Source organism: Lynx rufus, unplaced genomic scaffold (assembly GCF_022079265.1).
Source record: "Lynx rufus isolate CCGP_SWC_20201006 ecotype Redwood Valley unplaced genomic scaffold, mLynRuf1.p SCAF_37, whole genome shotgun sequence".
Classification (NCBI taxonomy): domain Eukaryota; kingdom Metazoa; phylum Chordata; class Mammalia; order Carnivora; family Felidae; genus Lynx; species Lynx rufus.
In genome coordinates, this window is record NW_025814853.1 from 1,396,293 (window position 1) to 1,411,933 (window position 15,641).

The 15,641-nt window shown below is 59.9% G+C and overlaps 1 protein-coding gene across 3 annotated transcripts in view; it reads left to right on the forward strand.

The window, feature by feature from the left end:
- Positions 1 to 4,462: 4,462 nt before the first annotated feature.
- Positions 4,463 to 15,641, forward strand: part of RNF213 (ring finger protein 213) — a 105,281-nt gene continuing 94,102 nt past the window's right edge. The window contains exons 1-3 of one of the 3 annotated variants that reach the window (XM_047093963.1): positions 4,463 to 4,603; positions 10,384 to 10,568; positions 14,408 to 14,551. In XM_047093963.1, the coding sequence (XP_046949919.1) occupies positions 4,507 to 4,603; positions 10,384 to 10,568; positions 14,408 to 14,551 (426 nt within the window). In that variant the 5' untranslated portion in view covers positions 4,463 to 4,506. The remainder of the gene's footprint in view (positions 4,604 to 10,383; positions 10,569 to 14,407; positions 14,552 to 15,641) is intronic. The other 2 variants (XM_047093964.1, XM_047093966.1) reach the window with 2 other exon arrangements.

Genomic DNA, 15,641 nt, shown 5'->3' on the forward strand with positions numbered 1-15,641 from the left:
AAACAGGGAACCATCGCCTTTCCCTGAGGGCCACTCTTGTCTGTTCAGGGCCTGCAGCCCATGTCTGGGGCTCAGAATGGAGGATGTTTCTGGCCCCCGCTGTTTTAACCTGGGGGCCTTCTGACACCTGGTAGTTTTTACTGCATGGGGTCAAGAGCACGATCCCCAGTCAAGAATATCGAGGCCCAGAAAACTGGCTCCCAGCAGCCGAACCCCACCCGACCAACCTGCACCCCAGAGCCTGTTAACGAGCAGCTTAACGACCGGGTCTGTCACTCAGATAGACGTGTTGTCTTTCCACGGGGAAAACCAGAGCTGAAGATGCGATCTGAAGGCAGGCGGGTTGTTAGACACAATCAAAGCCGGGAACTACAGGGCCCCTCGCTTGGCACGGTTTTCATTTGCACGGCCCTGGGATGAGTGAGAGCGTTTTGCTCAGCCCTGGCCTGCTCACACAAGCTGTGCTTTCAGATGGCTGGAGGCTCCGTTCCGGACCAGGGCCACAGGCAGAACCGCTTCTCCTCATAAGGCCCCCTTGTTCTCGGCCCCTCCCTGCCGCTTCCCGCACTTACTCTCCCTGCAAAGTGTGCCGCCCGCCCCCTGCTGGCTGCCCTGGAGCAGGAGAACATCCTTCCTGCCGGTGAGCCCACGACTGTATTTTAACGTCTACGTTTGTTACATCAGTACAGACGAGGGAAGGTCAGGGGTCTTTTCTGTGGGCATCAGCTGGGCTCCTAACACCTGGTTTTTCCATGCCTTCTTTGCTCTGTCTTTATTTGGTGTTCCCTGTGGGTTTTGACTTGGTTCTTTGGGGGGGCTCACCGTCCCTATGGTGCAGGTGTCCTGTTGACAGGGACACTTGCTGTCAGCTTCTCAGCACCTAGAGGCAGGAGTGTCCAAAGCCCCTACTTGCTTTGGAACACCTGGTGGCTTGTATCCGCACGTGTCCGAACAGGGTGTCCGGGCCGACCGTGCCACGTACTGATGTCTCAGAAGAGTCACAGCAAAATCTAAGCCTGGGACACACCATCGGCCGCTCCCTGAACCCAAACCCTAAGCTAACCCTAACATGCGCCCTCAGGCTAGCCCCCCAGGGAGGTCACTGAACTGGTGTGGGTCCGGCCCCTGACACCTCCCGGGACCCAACCCTAGTCCGAGCCATGGCTCTGGCCCTCAGGGGGCCCACCTCCTAGGTCTGAGAACGGCTTGCTGGCCCATTGACCATGACCGGGTCAGGTGTGTGTCCTCAGCCGTTTGACTTGTCCAGGACGGGCATCCTGAGCCTGCCAGGCTGCCGGCAGTGCCCGCTGTGTGGGCCCTTAGACGACTCCCTGGTACTGTGGGCAGGCTCAAGGTCCTGGTGCACGTGCCGGTGGGGCCCGTGAGCCATCGCTGCCCCTCAGGAAGGCTGCCACTGGCCAGCGGGGCCGGCTTGTTACTGGCCTGGAAGAGGGTCTGGGTTTTGCTCTGCCTGCATGGCCCCAAATCTAACAGGGTAGGGCTGGGCTCTCCCTTCGCTCGCCGGAGGAGTCCCAGCACGGAGCATCTTTGGGCACCAGGAGTCTGCCCCGGATTCTGACCAAGCCCCCTCGCCGCCTCGGTGCAGTCAGCGACCCTCCCACCACAGGCTTTGTGCACCCCCCTCACCCCCGCCCCGCATCCAGCCTGCCCAGCCTGGCACCCCTGCCCGGAGCCCCTTTCTTTCAGGACAAGCTCTCTCTCTCCTGCGCCCTGTACGAGGTCAGCACAAGGTCAAAGGCCACAGCACTGGACACGGCCTGGATCCCGCCCAGATCCAGGTGAGCTGACGAGACAGCGGGGGTGGCCGGTAGGGAGTCGGGGTTGGTAGCGTCCAGCACACGTGAGACCGCCTTCGGCAACCTGTGCCCAGCACCCCCTGAGCACTGCCTGAGCTCGGACGGTGATGCCGGGATCCAGTGCAGAAGCCAGCCCTGCAAGGGGGGCAGGGGGCGCATCGCAGGAGGGGGACCCCAAGACCTGAGCTTGTGGTCCCAGTCGAGAGGAAGGACGGTGTGACTGGAGAGTGTGGAAAGGAGAGGGCTGGAGACCCGGGCAGGGCGGGAACCCGGGCCTTTTGAATTTGATAATCAGCCTAAGCGGAGATTGTAGCGGCACAGGTTCCGGGGAGGGGACAGTGAGGAATCAGTAATACTCCTGGAACGCCAGCGTTTACTGTATTATTACCGTCAATAAGAGATTCTCCAACAGCTCTAGGATGCCAGACTCCGAACTCACAGAGGAGGAAACAGGGTTGGAGGCGTTCGCGTGCAGACGCAGGTTGGGGGGCCCTCTCGGTTATCAGTGACCATCGAAGGGCTGGGCGCCGGCTGCGATGTCTCTACTGCCATCTGTGGTCAATCCGCCCAAGGCCCCGATGCCCCTTGCACCGAGTGACCCGCCTGGCGTCCTCTGTGCCCCCCCCCCGGGGACCGCCGCTGGCTCCACGGGGAGGTGGGCACTGTCCAGGGTGCTGTGCGCCGGGGCTGGAGGCTGCTGGGGGAGACCCGGGTGCGGACCCCTGCGGGGCTACACCCGGGGCTCGGCGAGCCCCGCCCCGCGTGCAGCGGCAGGCGGCGCCTTCCCCTTGGCCGGGCGCCGGGTCCACTGGGGGGCGCCATAGGAGGGGGCATTCCGGCCGCACCCTCTGGCGGGCGGACGCGGCGGGGAGGGGGGGGGTGGGGCCCGGACGTCAGAACGGGACCCGGCGGCGGTGGCCTGGGCGCGGGGGCGCTGTAGGTGCGAGCGGGCGCGGGGATGCGGGGCGCGGGGCCGACGAGGTGCGGGGATGCGGGGCGCGGGGCCGTGGGTCTGGGTCGCGGCGCCTGCGTGCTGCGCGCCGTCGCCTCCGGGCTGCCTCTTCCTGCGGCGCCGGGTTTCGGTTTCGCCTCCGGCTCCGGGGTGCGGACCCCGCCCCCGAGCCGCGCCTCCCCCGGAGCGGAATCCTTGGCTTTCTCCGGTGGCCGCCACGGAGCGGTGTTGTTACCAAAGGGTGTCCCTACGTGTCTCCACAGTCACTTTTAGGAGAACGGCGTCCCCGTCCCCGTAACCGCGCGGCCCAGAGCGCAGCGTCCTCCCGGGTTTCTAGGACTGCCGCCGCCAGGGTCCCCGGGCCAGGATGGGCACCTCGGCTGTGACGGCCTCCAGGGTCGCCAGGTGGCCGCGGGGAGGCCAGAGGAGGAGGGAGCGCAGAGATGGGGAGGCCAGCCGCCCCTGCCCTGCTCCTGCCCTGCCCCTGCCCCCACGCCCCCACCCCTACCCCCTACCCCCGCCGCCCCTGCCCCCCAAACCCCGCCGCCAGGCTTTGTTTAGTGGCGGTTGCGGGGGATGGGCTTTGAGTTTGGCGCAGTTCTGAAGTTGGGGAAGAGGAAGGGAAAGGACGGGAAGCTCTAGGAGAGTGGCGTCCGGGGCCTGGATTCTCATTTCTGCCCTCAGGCCCTTGGTGCCGGCGGCAAACAATAGGACGCTTCAGGGTGGGTTTCAGTGCCCTACTGTGACATTCCTGGCCTGTGGGGAGGCAGAGCCTGGCCGAGGAGGACGACTCTGGGGTAGAGGCCAGCGCCATGGGGAGTCACTGAAAGTCTTGGAGTGAGAGCCCAGACCAGGAGGGTGGTCGCTTCCGGGCCACGTAGGGGTCAGGGGCCAGGTGGGGGGCAGGGCCCGGCTGTGGCAGGCTGGGCCCGGCTGTGAACCTGCCTCACATGGGTCTAGCCCTGCCTTCCCCCGGAGAGCTCACTAGGGAGTGGAGAGCAGGCCAGGTCTGGGGGAGGCAGGGGCGGGCAGCAGGGTCAGGGCCCAGAGGACACAGCCTGCCCACCTGCCTGTTGTTAGGCATCCTGACGGCTACCCGGGTCAGCTGGTCGCTTGGTGGGTTCTGACTCAGCCGGTGTCGGCTGGCGTTTCTTCAGGGCCGTTTGCCTCACCTAACTCTCACGTCACCTGTGAGTCAGGTGCTTTTGTCCCCGAGCCCCTTGTCCCGAGCACACCGTGGGCATCCTCAGAGTCTTATTTCTGGGTTTTGCACGTGCTGTGTCCCTGCCTGGAACCATCCCCCCTCTGCCCACACCCAGTTCTCAGATGTCCCAGCCCCATCTCAGCCCGGGGTCGGGGGTGGGGGGGGGGGCGCACAGTTCTCGACTCACTGAGCGATGGAGAGCCCAGGAGGGGTGAGCCTGGCTGGGGCAGTAGAAAGGGAACGGAGTGCCGCGCCAATGGTGGGGGAGGGGGTGAGACCCTCGGGGCTGGAGGGTGTGGGGGGAGGGAGTGGGGAGGGCTTAGTGGGGAATCAGGCTAAGGATGGGTTTCGATTGAGCTCATTGAGCCGAGGAACTTCTGGGTGCTTTAATTTCCCTTTCCCTGAAAATGAAACCGAAGCAGGGCTGGTCACATGACGGGTGGCTCAATATATAGGCAGCTGCCTTGGGACCCTTCCTTTTCCTTCCAGACTGCCTGAGCTTGCCGGCCTGGAGAAGACCCGTCCCGGGAGGAATGGAGTGTCTTTCGTGCGGGCATGTCTCCAAAGAGGATGCCCCCAAGTTCTGCAGCGAGTGTGGACACAGGCTGCTCCCTGCAGCCCCCGTGGCAGGTAAGGGCCAAGCAGGGGCGGTGGGCTGGCCCAGGCTCCGTCCCCCGACCCCCGTCCCCCGGCTGAAGTGGAAACCGCGCCGGCAGGCAGCAGCTCAGGCGGGCAGCAGGGGGTCTTCTGTGGCCAAGGAACTCTTAGCGGAAGAAGCACAGTTGTGAAAAGAGCAGTTTCATCTGCTCCTTTGCTGGAAGCTTCTGTTGCTCTTAAAACTTTCAATTTCATTTCTTGGAGAGGAGAACTCGAGGGCTCTCCGCCCCCTCGCGAATGGGAAGTGTCGGGGGCTGAGCTGAGGGGTCGTAGCGGATTTCAGGGGATGCTGTGGAAGCGGTGTCCCGGGTGCTGGGGTGGGGTGAGGGGTCCCCGCAGCCTGGACAGGCAGTCTCCTTCCCGGGGAGGGGTGGCGGGTCGGTGCATGAAAGGGGAACCGTGTCTGGTGGCCCTCACTCACCCCTGGCTCAGGTTGGTCCTTAACTCTCTTGGCGTCCGGGACTTCCGACTGACTCCCTTCCCTTCTTAGGCATTCTGGGACCACAGGACTTTTGCACTCTCTGTTCCCTCCGCTTGGAACATACCTGTTCTCCGAGGACAGCACCGTGACCCCCTCACCTCCCTTCAGTCTTTGCTCCTCTGTCCCTCTGTCTCCTACCTGGAAGCCCACTCTGGCCGCCCAGGGAAAAACGGCCCCTCCCCCTCCCCCACAGCCGAATTACCCTTTCTTCATCAGGCTGCTTGCCCTCCTAGCATTTGGACCACGGCAGCCGGCGGCTTCGGAGGGGACCTTTGTTCTCTTGTTAGCTGCTTTTCTCCAAGTCCCTTGCACACAATAGGTGCTGAATTAATACTTTGGGGGCCAAAGAAAGTTCTCTAGAAGACCATGTGTGTTTTCTTTCTTTTTTTAAAAAAAGTTTTATTTATTTAAGTGATCTCTGCACCCAGCGTGGGGCTTGAACTCACAACCCCAAGATTAAGAGTCTGGGTGCTGTACCGACAGAACCAGCCAGGCACACCAGCCTTGTGTGTTTTCTAAATACGAGGGGTGTGTGTGTGTGTGTGTGTGTGTGTGTGTGTGTCCGTAAATGCTGTCAATACCAGCCTTCTTGCTCTCCGACCTTTGGTAACCTGCCAAAGTGCGCTGTGTGTTAGGGGTGAGGCGATTCTTCCCTGAAACAACAGCCTTGGTACAAAGTGCTCACGTCACAGATGCTTTTATTGGACCGTAAGAGGGTCAAAGAGGCTGCTGCCATTGCTGTCAATTTCTGTTTGATTTTCTTGTGCTGCAGCCCCTGGAGGGAGGAAGTCTGGCCCCAGGGGTCTGTCTTTGCCTGTGGAACCCACGGGGCTTGACTCATGCAGTCGGGCTCAGTGTCCTCTCTCGTTATTGATCCCTGGCTGTCCGGGTGTGGAACGGCCAGCATAGCTGAGCTCCTGGTGTCTGGCTGGAATTTCCCACCTGCCAGGGCTCCCCATCCCTGGCCATTAGTACACGCACCTGGATGGGAGACCTTGTGTGTGTGTGTGGGGGGGGGGGGTCTTTGGGACCCCAGAGATTAAAAAAACCCCAAAAACCAAAATCAGAGCTTTTGGTTAAATTCAGGGAGCCTGGCGCTGTGCCAAGTGTTGAGGGCGCAGCTATCATAAATTCCCATCTTACAGACTCCAAGAGTGAAGCCGAGGGAGGTCAAGTATCTTGCCTACAGTCCCACGGCTAGCAACTAGCAGAGACGGGGTGGGATGGGGTCCCGGATTTGGATCCCGGCCGGGCGGCGGCTCCGGAGCTCGTGCCCTGGGAGGAGGAGGGCAGGTGGTGGGCGGGGGGGGGGGGGGGGGGCCCTGTGTCTGCTCTGCTGTCATCCCAGCCAGGCTGGGCACATGTGCAGCCCGGGGCCCTGCTGGTGTTCGTTTTCTCAACGCCCGGGGTTCCTTTTCTTTCCGCTTAGAAGAGTGGAGAGGTGGACCCAAAATGCGCAGCTTATTAGGGTAAAACTAGTAGGAGAGCTCTCTTTATTGAGAGGGAACATTGGGAAGAGAACGCCCGCTAACCACGGGCCAGGAAGGGTCTTTGTGTTATAAGGTCCTGGTCGCCCCGCTTCCCTTCCCCCTGGGGTCCTTCTCAGGTTCTACCCCCCCTTGGCCGGATAGCTCCAGGGGGTGTCCCTTCCTGATTGGCTCCTTTCCGTTGTGTGAGGGGTGGCCTACGGTATCCGGTATCCGTTCTTGTAGGAAGTACATTTTATGGTCTACTTTGAGGTCAAGTCTTTTGTCAAATTCCTAAGGGGACCCTGAGGGGGAGTAGGTGGGGGGGTTTGCTGTGGTCCCGATGCTCCCAGCATTCTTCTAAAATATGTGTTTTTCTCCACCCAGGGGCCTCGGGTCCTAACCTTTCCCTCTTTGCCTCTTTTCTTCTATCTTTTCCCATCGTACAGGCACTGGCCTGTAGTGGGGGTCAGGGGTCAGGGGTCAGGGTGAGGCAGGGGTTGAGTGTGGGCCTCAGGCTTCAAATGAGTTACTGAACCGGTAAAGCAGGGGAATTCCCTGACGGACAGGCAAAGAGAAGGAGTCACAGGTGCCTCCTGGTGACCCACCGCTTAGGGAAAACGCGCTTTGCGCCTCTCGGGGTCTCCATGGAAGCCCACTGTACCTCTGCCCGCCTCTCATTTTGCGTGAGGGGCTCTCAGAGTGCTGCCCAGGGCATCCGACGTGCCTGCCAACAGAGCAGGGGAAACGGAAGTTCTGGGTGAGAACCTGGGTGTGCAGCCTTTTTACAGAATGCCGTGAAGTCCGCCTGTGGTCACCAGGCAGGGCCCTGCCCATCCCGGCCGGCAGGGAGAGCAGTGCAAAGCCCCCAGCCTCCGAAATTCTGGCACCTGCTGGCGGTTCCGCTGGCCGGTCTGTGAACCATGGTGCCGGGTCACGTGGGTGGCCCTCCCTGCTGCTGGCGGGAGCGGGGCCGGGCCCTGGTCACTCAGGAGGGACACACAGGAGGATGGGACTCTGCCCACCGGGTCCCCAAGGGCCTGGGGTCTGAGGAGCAACACCCTCCCACCCGCCCCAAGCACATCGCTTCCTGCTTCCTGTTTCCCGGCCTCTCTTGCTCCCTCACACACTGGCTGTGCCTATTTACAGGAAAACAAACTGAAACCAAGATGCAGAGGGCTTGGCTGGAGCTCCGGAGGGACATCTTCTCCATTCAGCCGCGCATGGGCCCTCCAGCCTGCCCAGCCCTTGAGCTCGGGGCACTCCAGACCTGGGGCTTGGGGACCCCGGGGGGGCTGCGGACAGGGCCGGTCCCTCGCGAGCCCGATCGCAGCCTGGAGAGGCTGGTGTGGCTGTTCAGAGGTGCTGATGATATAATTTGCTATGGGGTTCGAGAGCAAACCATCAAGAAAGAATTCTCGAGACCTTTTTTGGTATGAAAAAGGTGGTTTTATTGAGGCACAGGGACAGGACCCCCTGGGCAGAAAGAGCTGCATTGGGGTAGTGCAGAGCCATCGAGTATATACTTAACGTTGGAGGAGTAGAGACAAAGGAAGTTCCCAAAGGGACTTTCATATGTTAAAGAAGTGTCTGGATCCTGGAGGCCTGGCTGTTGTCAAGCTAAGGTGGTTTTTCCCTGTAGCAGAACTTTAACATTAAGACAGTTGGGAGTTCCTGGAGGAAGGAAGGTCAGACTTGGCTGGTCTCAAATATTTGTCAGCGGGCCGCAGATTATAGGGAAATTTAATTTTGTCTACATTTCTTTTGCCTTTGTTCCCCACATCACTGGACACCTGGGTCCTGGGGGAGCCGGCCGGGGGCGGGGGTGGGGCGGGGCGGGGTGGGGGCACATGCAGAAGTATGGATGGGGAGAGAGTCCCAGCCCATCCTGGGCAGAGGGTGGCCACCTTTGCCAGGGGTAATGTTGGGCCAGTCCGAGGGTGGGGGGGAGGGCGGGGGGTGGGGGGTGGGGAGGGCCAAGTGTCCCAGGGGACCCAGGTGGGACTTCTTCCTGGCACCCACCATCCTACTTTCCGTCTCTGCGAATGGGACCCCCCTCCCCGCCCCGAACCTCATGCCTTACCTGCTTTAGCCTTCGGGGCAAGGAAACCGCTGCAGCCACTGTTTTCAGGCTGAGGCAGGGGCCGGGGTTGCTGGGGGTCCCGGGCCAGCGGCTGGCCGGCCCAGGGTTGCACGCGCTGCACCCCCAGACCTGTTTCTGGGGCACTCGCTAGGAGCCAGCGTGGGTGATTGATTCAGGTTGAGCTAATTTTGTGCAACATTTTGTTGGGGCAGTGACTGGGGGCTGCCCGCCCGCCAGGCCCCTGCTTTCTTCCCCCTGTTCATGTGCTAATCGGCCATTGACCTGCTGTGGGGATCTGAAGGGGAGTTCAGACCCACTTAGCTCTCTGGATCCTAGAAGGTTTTCTTACCGGCAGGCTTGCCTTTTGTAGGGGCGCCAGGGGCCCCGCGGGGTGGGGGGGGAGGCCATGCTGCCCAGCACGCAAGCAGGCTGCAGGGGTGGGGGACGGGAATTTGGGCTCATTGAGCTAAAATGTCCTGCAGGCGAGGACCCTGGCCCCAGTGCCAGCCCCCCGGGCCTGTCCCAGCTTCTGTGGGGTTCAAACCCTGCATTCCCATTTGCCACCTGCGGTGGGGGCGGTGGGGGGGGTGGGGGGGGCCCAGCTCTGTGCTTCCATTTTTTGCATCCAGCTAGGAAAAGCACATGCCCGGCATGGTGGCTGTGAGCACATCACGGCTTGGCCCCACCAAGTGCCAGTTAAGGTGTCCCCTTACTGAATCCGGCTCCTTTTTATCGTGACGGTAGAGATAACAGGTGCCGGTGTGCAAGACCGTCGGAGTGAAGGAGGGGGTGACATCTTGAAGCCCCTTACCTTCCCCCAGTCTTTTTTTTTTTTAATTTTTTTTTTTTAACATTTATTTATTTTGAGACAGAGAGAGACAGAGCATGAACAGGGGAGGGTCAGACAGAGGGAGACACAGAATCTGAAACAGGCTTCGGGCTCTGAGCTGTCAGCACAGAGCCCGACGTGGGGCTCGAACTCACGGACCGTGAGATCATGACCTGAGCTGAAGTCGGACACTTAACCGACCGAGCCACCCAGGCGCCCCAATGTTTATTTGCTTTTGAGAGAGATAGAGAGCGAGCAGGGGAGGGGCAGAGAGAGAGGGAGACACAGAATCTGAAACAGGCTCCAGGCTCTGAGCTGTCAGCACAGAGCCCGACGCGGGGCTCGAACCCACGGACCGTGAGATCATGACCTGAGCTGAAGTCGGACGCTTAACCGACCGAGCCACCCAGGCACCCCCCCCCCCAGTCTTTTTTAAAAAAAATTTTTTAATGTTTATTTCTGAGAGAGAGAGAGAGACAGACTGCGAGTGGGGGAGGGGCAGAAAGAGGGGGACACAGAACTGGAAGGGGAGGTGTTGGGAGACCCTGGGTCCGGCCGGGGAGCGGGGCTGGGAATGGGGCACTTGCCCCTGAGAAGGGGGTGGGGGGAGTGGCACATTCTGACTTAGAAACATGAGGACCAGGCCACCCTGCCCGTGCTGACATCTGGAAAAGCTGGGCGCTCAGAATGCGTCGCTGCTTCCTTGGGGCTGGGGCTGGGGCCGGGGTCCTGGGTCCCTCCTGCCCACCGAGAGCAGAAAAGGTGCCCAGGGAAAGCGTACGATGGGGGAGAGGGATGATGTGTCCACAGTGTCCAGGGAGGATTCCGAGTTTCCCTCCGTGACTTCCCTTGCTTTCCCCTGAGATTTGGACCCGTGTGCGTGTCCCTTTGTAGATCCCAAGAACAGCAGCCTCCAGGCGACGCCGGCCCCAGAGGGAGAAACGGCCCCAGAGGGGGAAACGGAGTACGGACAGGAGCTGAGGGAGGACGGCGGCCCTTTCTTGTCCCCGGGCTCAAATCACCTGCAGCAGGAAAATCTAGACGAGCCCCCTTCCGACGTCTCCGGGACCGTGCCAAGAGTGAGTGTGCCCCGTCCCCGGTTGGGTGGGCGTGGGAGGGCCGCTTCCCACCGCCTGGCCTGGAAGCCGCTCGCTGCTGTGGCTGCCTCGGTGGCCGAACGAGGGCCCCTGTCCTTACCGTACTGCTGTGCGGCGGCCCCCACAGGGTCCTCCCCGCCCGGCCCGCTGGTGGCCGCCCTCCTCTGGGCCTGGTCGGCTGCACGGTCTCTGGGTCCCCGTCCCTCCGGGGTCGCCACCTGCCTTCTCCTCCCGCCAGACCCGGCCGCTGTGTCTGCCAGCGGAGACGGGGTCTGGGCGCCTGAGCCCCTGCCCCGTGGCTGTCCGGCTCCTCCCGGGGCCTCTTCCCGGTGATGGTGCGGGTTTGGAGGTGTCTCAGAGCCACGGGGACAGGCGGGCACTCAGGAAGGACACTCCTCCCCACCCAGGTGGGGGCTGCTGCCGGGTGTCCTTCCGTCTCCCCTGCAGGGGTCAGGCCCCAAGAGTGTCTTGCGACAGGTTCAGGGAGAGTGACGGGAGAGAGCTCCCCGTGTTGGAGTCCACACCCCGCGGGCCCGGGGATTCCTGCCGGCCTCTGAGAGAGGGGGGCTGTCTTTCTGTGTCTGGGTCGGGGCTGGGCTCCTGCCTGTTCCTCGGTTATTCCTCGTAGTGGTCAGGCCAGGGCGGCAGTGTGGGGGTGTGTTGAGGGTGTGTGTGTGTGTGTGTGTGTGTGTGTGGCTGGTGTGTATCATGTGATGTGTGTGTGTGTGACAGCGTGTGTCCTTCCCTTTGGCAAGCTGTGGTCCGGAGTAGGATGTGGGACGTTGGAGGTTCGGCACCGAGGAGCGCACGCGCAGCTCTGTGAGTGAAAACGGTGCCGAGTCCAGAAGGACTGTTTTGTTTTTCTTTTAATTTTTAAGTTTATGTTTGAGAGAAAGTGTGAGCAGGGGAGGGGCAGAGAGAGAAAGACATAGCCTCTGAAGCAGTCTCCAGGCTCCGAGCCATCAGCACAGAGCCCGACATGGGGCTCGAACCCACGAACTGGGAGATCATGACCTGAGCCGAAGTCGGACGTTCAACCGACTGAGCCACCCGGGCGCCCCTGGATTTTCTTTTTTAACAGAATGAGCTTAAGGCTGTTTTGGGAACAAAAATGGGCGAGAATAACCAAGAATACTGTGAAAAAGAAAAGTCCTGAGTGGGACTTACTGTACTAAATCAAACTAAATTCAGCAAAACGGAATTCAGGGGGGTGATCTCTGTGACAGAAGAGGCAGCTCTGAGTCAGAACCTGGTACCGGTGAGAGCAGTTGGGGAAGAGATACATAAACAGTGATCTGATCTCTGAAGACGGAAAGGTTTTCCAGTAATTAAAGCAAGAGAAAAGTGTACAAACAAAAGATGGGTATCTTTGACTCCAGAAAGGTCTCCAAAGAACTAAAAACCTCATAGGATGTGGTAAGCACAAAGGGCAAACAATCTAGGAAAAAATAGAGAATATTTGTATTTACATAAAAATATTTTTAGCGAAGGATGAGTTGCCTCAATATGTCAAAAGCTCTCAGAAATGAAGAAGAAAACAGTAAACAACCCAATAGAAAGGAGTGGGCCAACAAGAGATTCTAGTCCAGAACTGATAAGATACTAAATACATAAACGTCCGACCTCTGAACTCCAACGCTGAGAATGAAAAGAACTGCAGGCTTTTATATGAAACTTATCCAAGTCAAGAATTGATTTAAAGTGGGCGTTCGCAGAGATGGGACAGAGTTCTCCCTGCACCTGAGGTAACGGGGTGGGACCACCCAGCAACACAGGGTCCTTCGACCTCCTCTTCTTCTCTGACTTCATCATAAGAAAAGAACCCCAGAAAGCCACCTGAAGGGTCAGGATAGGGTTTGATCACAGCCCGAGTCTCGAATGGCCCAAATCCCGGAACCCGCCTGAATATCCCACCATGGGAGGCCATTTGTCTCGTCCTTACGGCGGAATGGACCGCGGCCTCCCAACTGCTACTTTCCCGAAGGTTAAAGATGTGGGGAAACTCTCGCAATCACATTAGATAACTAACTAACCCAATAAAAAGATCGGTACCGGCAAGAATGGCAGAGAAGGGGACTCCCGTGGGCCTGTCCCTCCAGAGAAACACCAACAAAAATTGAGCAGAAGTGTAAGAATAAGCTTGATTGGACCTTTGGAAGGTCTCAGTAACGGTGGTGCCTTCGCCCCGGAGACAGCTTTGTTTGAGGGCTTGGAACTCAGCCTTGACCTCCCCGGTCCCCGCATAGGGTGCCTGATGGCATCCCCACGTGGGGTGTCCGATGGTGGGGGCCTGTGTCCTGACAGAGGGTGGGGGTTCCCGAGGAATCAGGTCTGTCTTGACCTCTGGGGTGCCCTGAAGGCACCTGGGATATGTAAGGCTGTTCCTGGACCACCTTCAGGTGAATGTGGGAGCTCCCTGCTGGGGGGTGGGGGGCCCTGCGGAGGGGAGGGGGGGAGGCACTGCTCGGAGAGCATGAGGTTCCTTTCGGGGGAGGTGAAAATGCCCAGGACGAGATAGTGGGGTGCTCGCACCTCAAGCACTAAAAGCCACCGGACGGTGCACTTGAAAATGATCCATTGCATGCTACGTGACCTTCACCTGAGCGTAAAGCTCTGTATGGTATTATTGCAGAAGGGGATTAAAAAAGCCTCAATGTGCAAGTTCCCACCCGCGAAGGGAAGCCAGAGTGAAGCGAGCAGGCAGACGCTGGCGGGGTTGTCTGGTGATTCACTCACCGGGCTTCGTGCTCGTACCCGCCCTGTGGCGACCCTACGTAACCCCACGGTCGGGAAGCGGCGTGCGTGTGGTGGAGAACAGGCCTGTGTGTGCAGCCGGGGTGTGCTCACGGGGTGGGGGGACTCCGCCAGGGGACCAAGGGACAAGCCCCCAGCTAGACAGGAGCCCCCTGGCCGGCCTCAGCCCAGCCACTGAGGGAGTGAGTCCTTCACGCAGCCGCCACGGGGCGGGCGTGCGGGCTGGGGGGGGGTGTTGCGGTTAATGGGGACGGTGTGGGGCTCCCACCACACCTGTCAGCTGGGGTGACCGTCTCAGCCTGGCCTTTCCTTTGGTGGCCCTTTGTTGCAGACTAACTGGGTGCTTTTGCTGGTTCTCCCTTCATTCCTAGAGGTTGTTGGATGGTTCTCTCCCTGGGGTAGCTTCCCCTGGCTAGGAGGAGGAGGAGGAGGGAGAGGGAGGGGGGAGGCGGAGGGGGGAGGAGGAGGGGTGTTATCAGAGCCAGGCTGAGTTGGGTTGAAGGTGCCTCCCTCCCACAGCTTCCTGCTGTGAGGTGATGGAGGCCTCCTGGACTTTTGGAGCTGCCCGAATTGGGCTTTGGTCCCCAGGGGCCATCTGCGTGCTCCGATCCGTCTCCCCTGTGGGTCCCGTTCCAGGTACCCCTTGCGGAAATAGCCCTGCTTTTCCACACGGATCCCCTGCCTTCCCCAGCTCTTGGCCCAGAAGCTCTTGGCCCAGAAGCTCTTGGCCTTGTTCCCTTGTCCCTCCTCCTGCGTGTGGTGCCCGGCAGCCCCAGGCCCCCTGTGCCCTGGGCAGGGCTGAGGCCAGGCCCCGCACCTCGCAGACTCTTCCTCGTCTGGAGCAGCAGCACACAGCACGGCCCTGCCTGCTTGGTGGCCTGGGGCACATCGTGAGCCCCTGGGGCGTCGCTGTCTTCCTGGGGAGAAGGAGGAGGCTGGGGGGAGGGGAGACGGGCGCTCTCTGGTCAGTGCCAGCTGGCTGGCTCGGCCCTCACCAGAGGGCGGCCCCGCCTAGGCCCGAGCCTGTGGTCTTCCTGCCCTGTCTGAAGGGGGTCGTGTCTCAACAGGGAGTTGCCTCAGAGGTTTGTGTAGATGCGGCCGGCAGCACATCCGATGAGCGGGAGGCTGTTAATCACCCTCCCAGCAAAAGAAGAAAAGAGGACGCTACCCTGCGTGGGGTCGCTGACACGTTCTCTGCAGACCCCGAGCAGGTACAGGCATGCTTCGTGTTTCTTACAAATGCTGGGTTTGTGGCGACCCTGTGCCGAGCAGGCCCGTCGGCGTCCTTGTTTCCATAGCGTTTGTTCGCTCGGTGTCTCTGGGTCACGTTTTGGTGATTCTCGAACGGGTTCAGACCTTGCCGTTATTCTGATTGTTACAGTGACCTGTGGATCAGTGACTGTGACTCGCTGAGGCTCAGGTGATGGTTAGCATTCTTTAGCAATAGAGTATTTTAAACGAATGCACGCACGTTGACTTTTTGGACATGATGCCGTTGCACACTCAGAAGCCGGCGCAGCGTGCGTATAGATGTTTCAGGCACTGGGAAACCAGAAAAATCTGTCCGGCTCGCTTTATGGAGGTACTTGATTTATCCTGGGAGTCCGGAGCCAGACTCGGACTATCGTCGAGTCTATGCAGTAGGTCTACGCAATAGCGATGCCTTTCGGTTTTGGCTCTTGTGGCTGAGGACGTTTGGCGGACATTCAAGTTTTAGCTTCCTCGTGTGCCCCCCACACCCTCCAGTTCTTCCGTCCGCCGTCTTATTTCTTGTGAAACTATCTGCTTGCACTTGGGGGACACTCACCTGGCGAAACCTCCGTAAGCCATACAAGATTCTTTTCATGGGAAAGAGCGGGAGGGCCCGGGCCCGGGCCCGGGGGTGGGGGTGGGGGGTGGTCTAGGCCCAGCTGCTGCCGACGCCTGAGGTTATAGGCTCACGCTCGGAACCCCAGGGGTCAAGTGGAGGCCCTGCTGAATTAGTTTCTGGATCCTGGGAGTTAAAATCCCGCCTTTGTTCATTTTCTACAGCATTTTGGGAGTCTTGCAGGATTGTCTAATGTGAAAAGGGAAACTAGCTGATGCATGCAATGAAAGCATTTTTGCTTATGAGGAAAAGCAGCGAGGATTCATACGCTGAAGAGTGACGTTTGTGGGGTTTATTTTATGTATTACTTCTTTGCAGAGAGCGTTAACTCTTTTCCTGAGTGAGATGACCACTGTCGGGGAGGAAGAGTTTTCCTCTGCCCTTCTACGTTCCTTGGCTGGGCTGCTGGATCAAATTGGCATGAGACGGGTTAA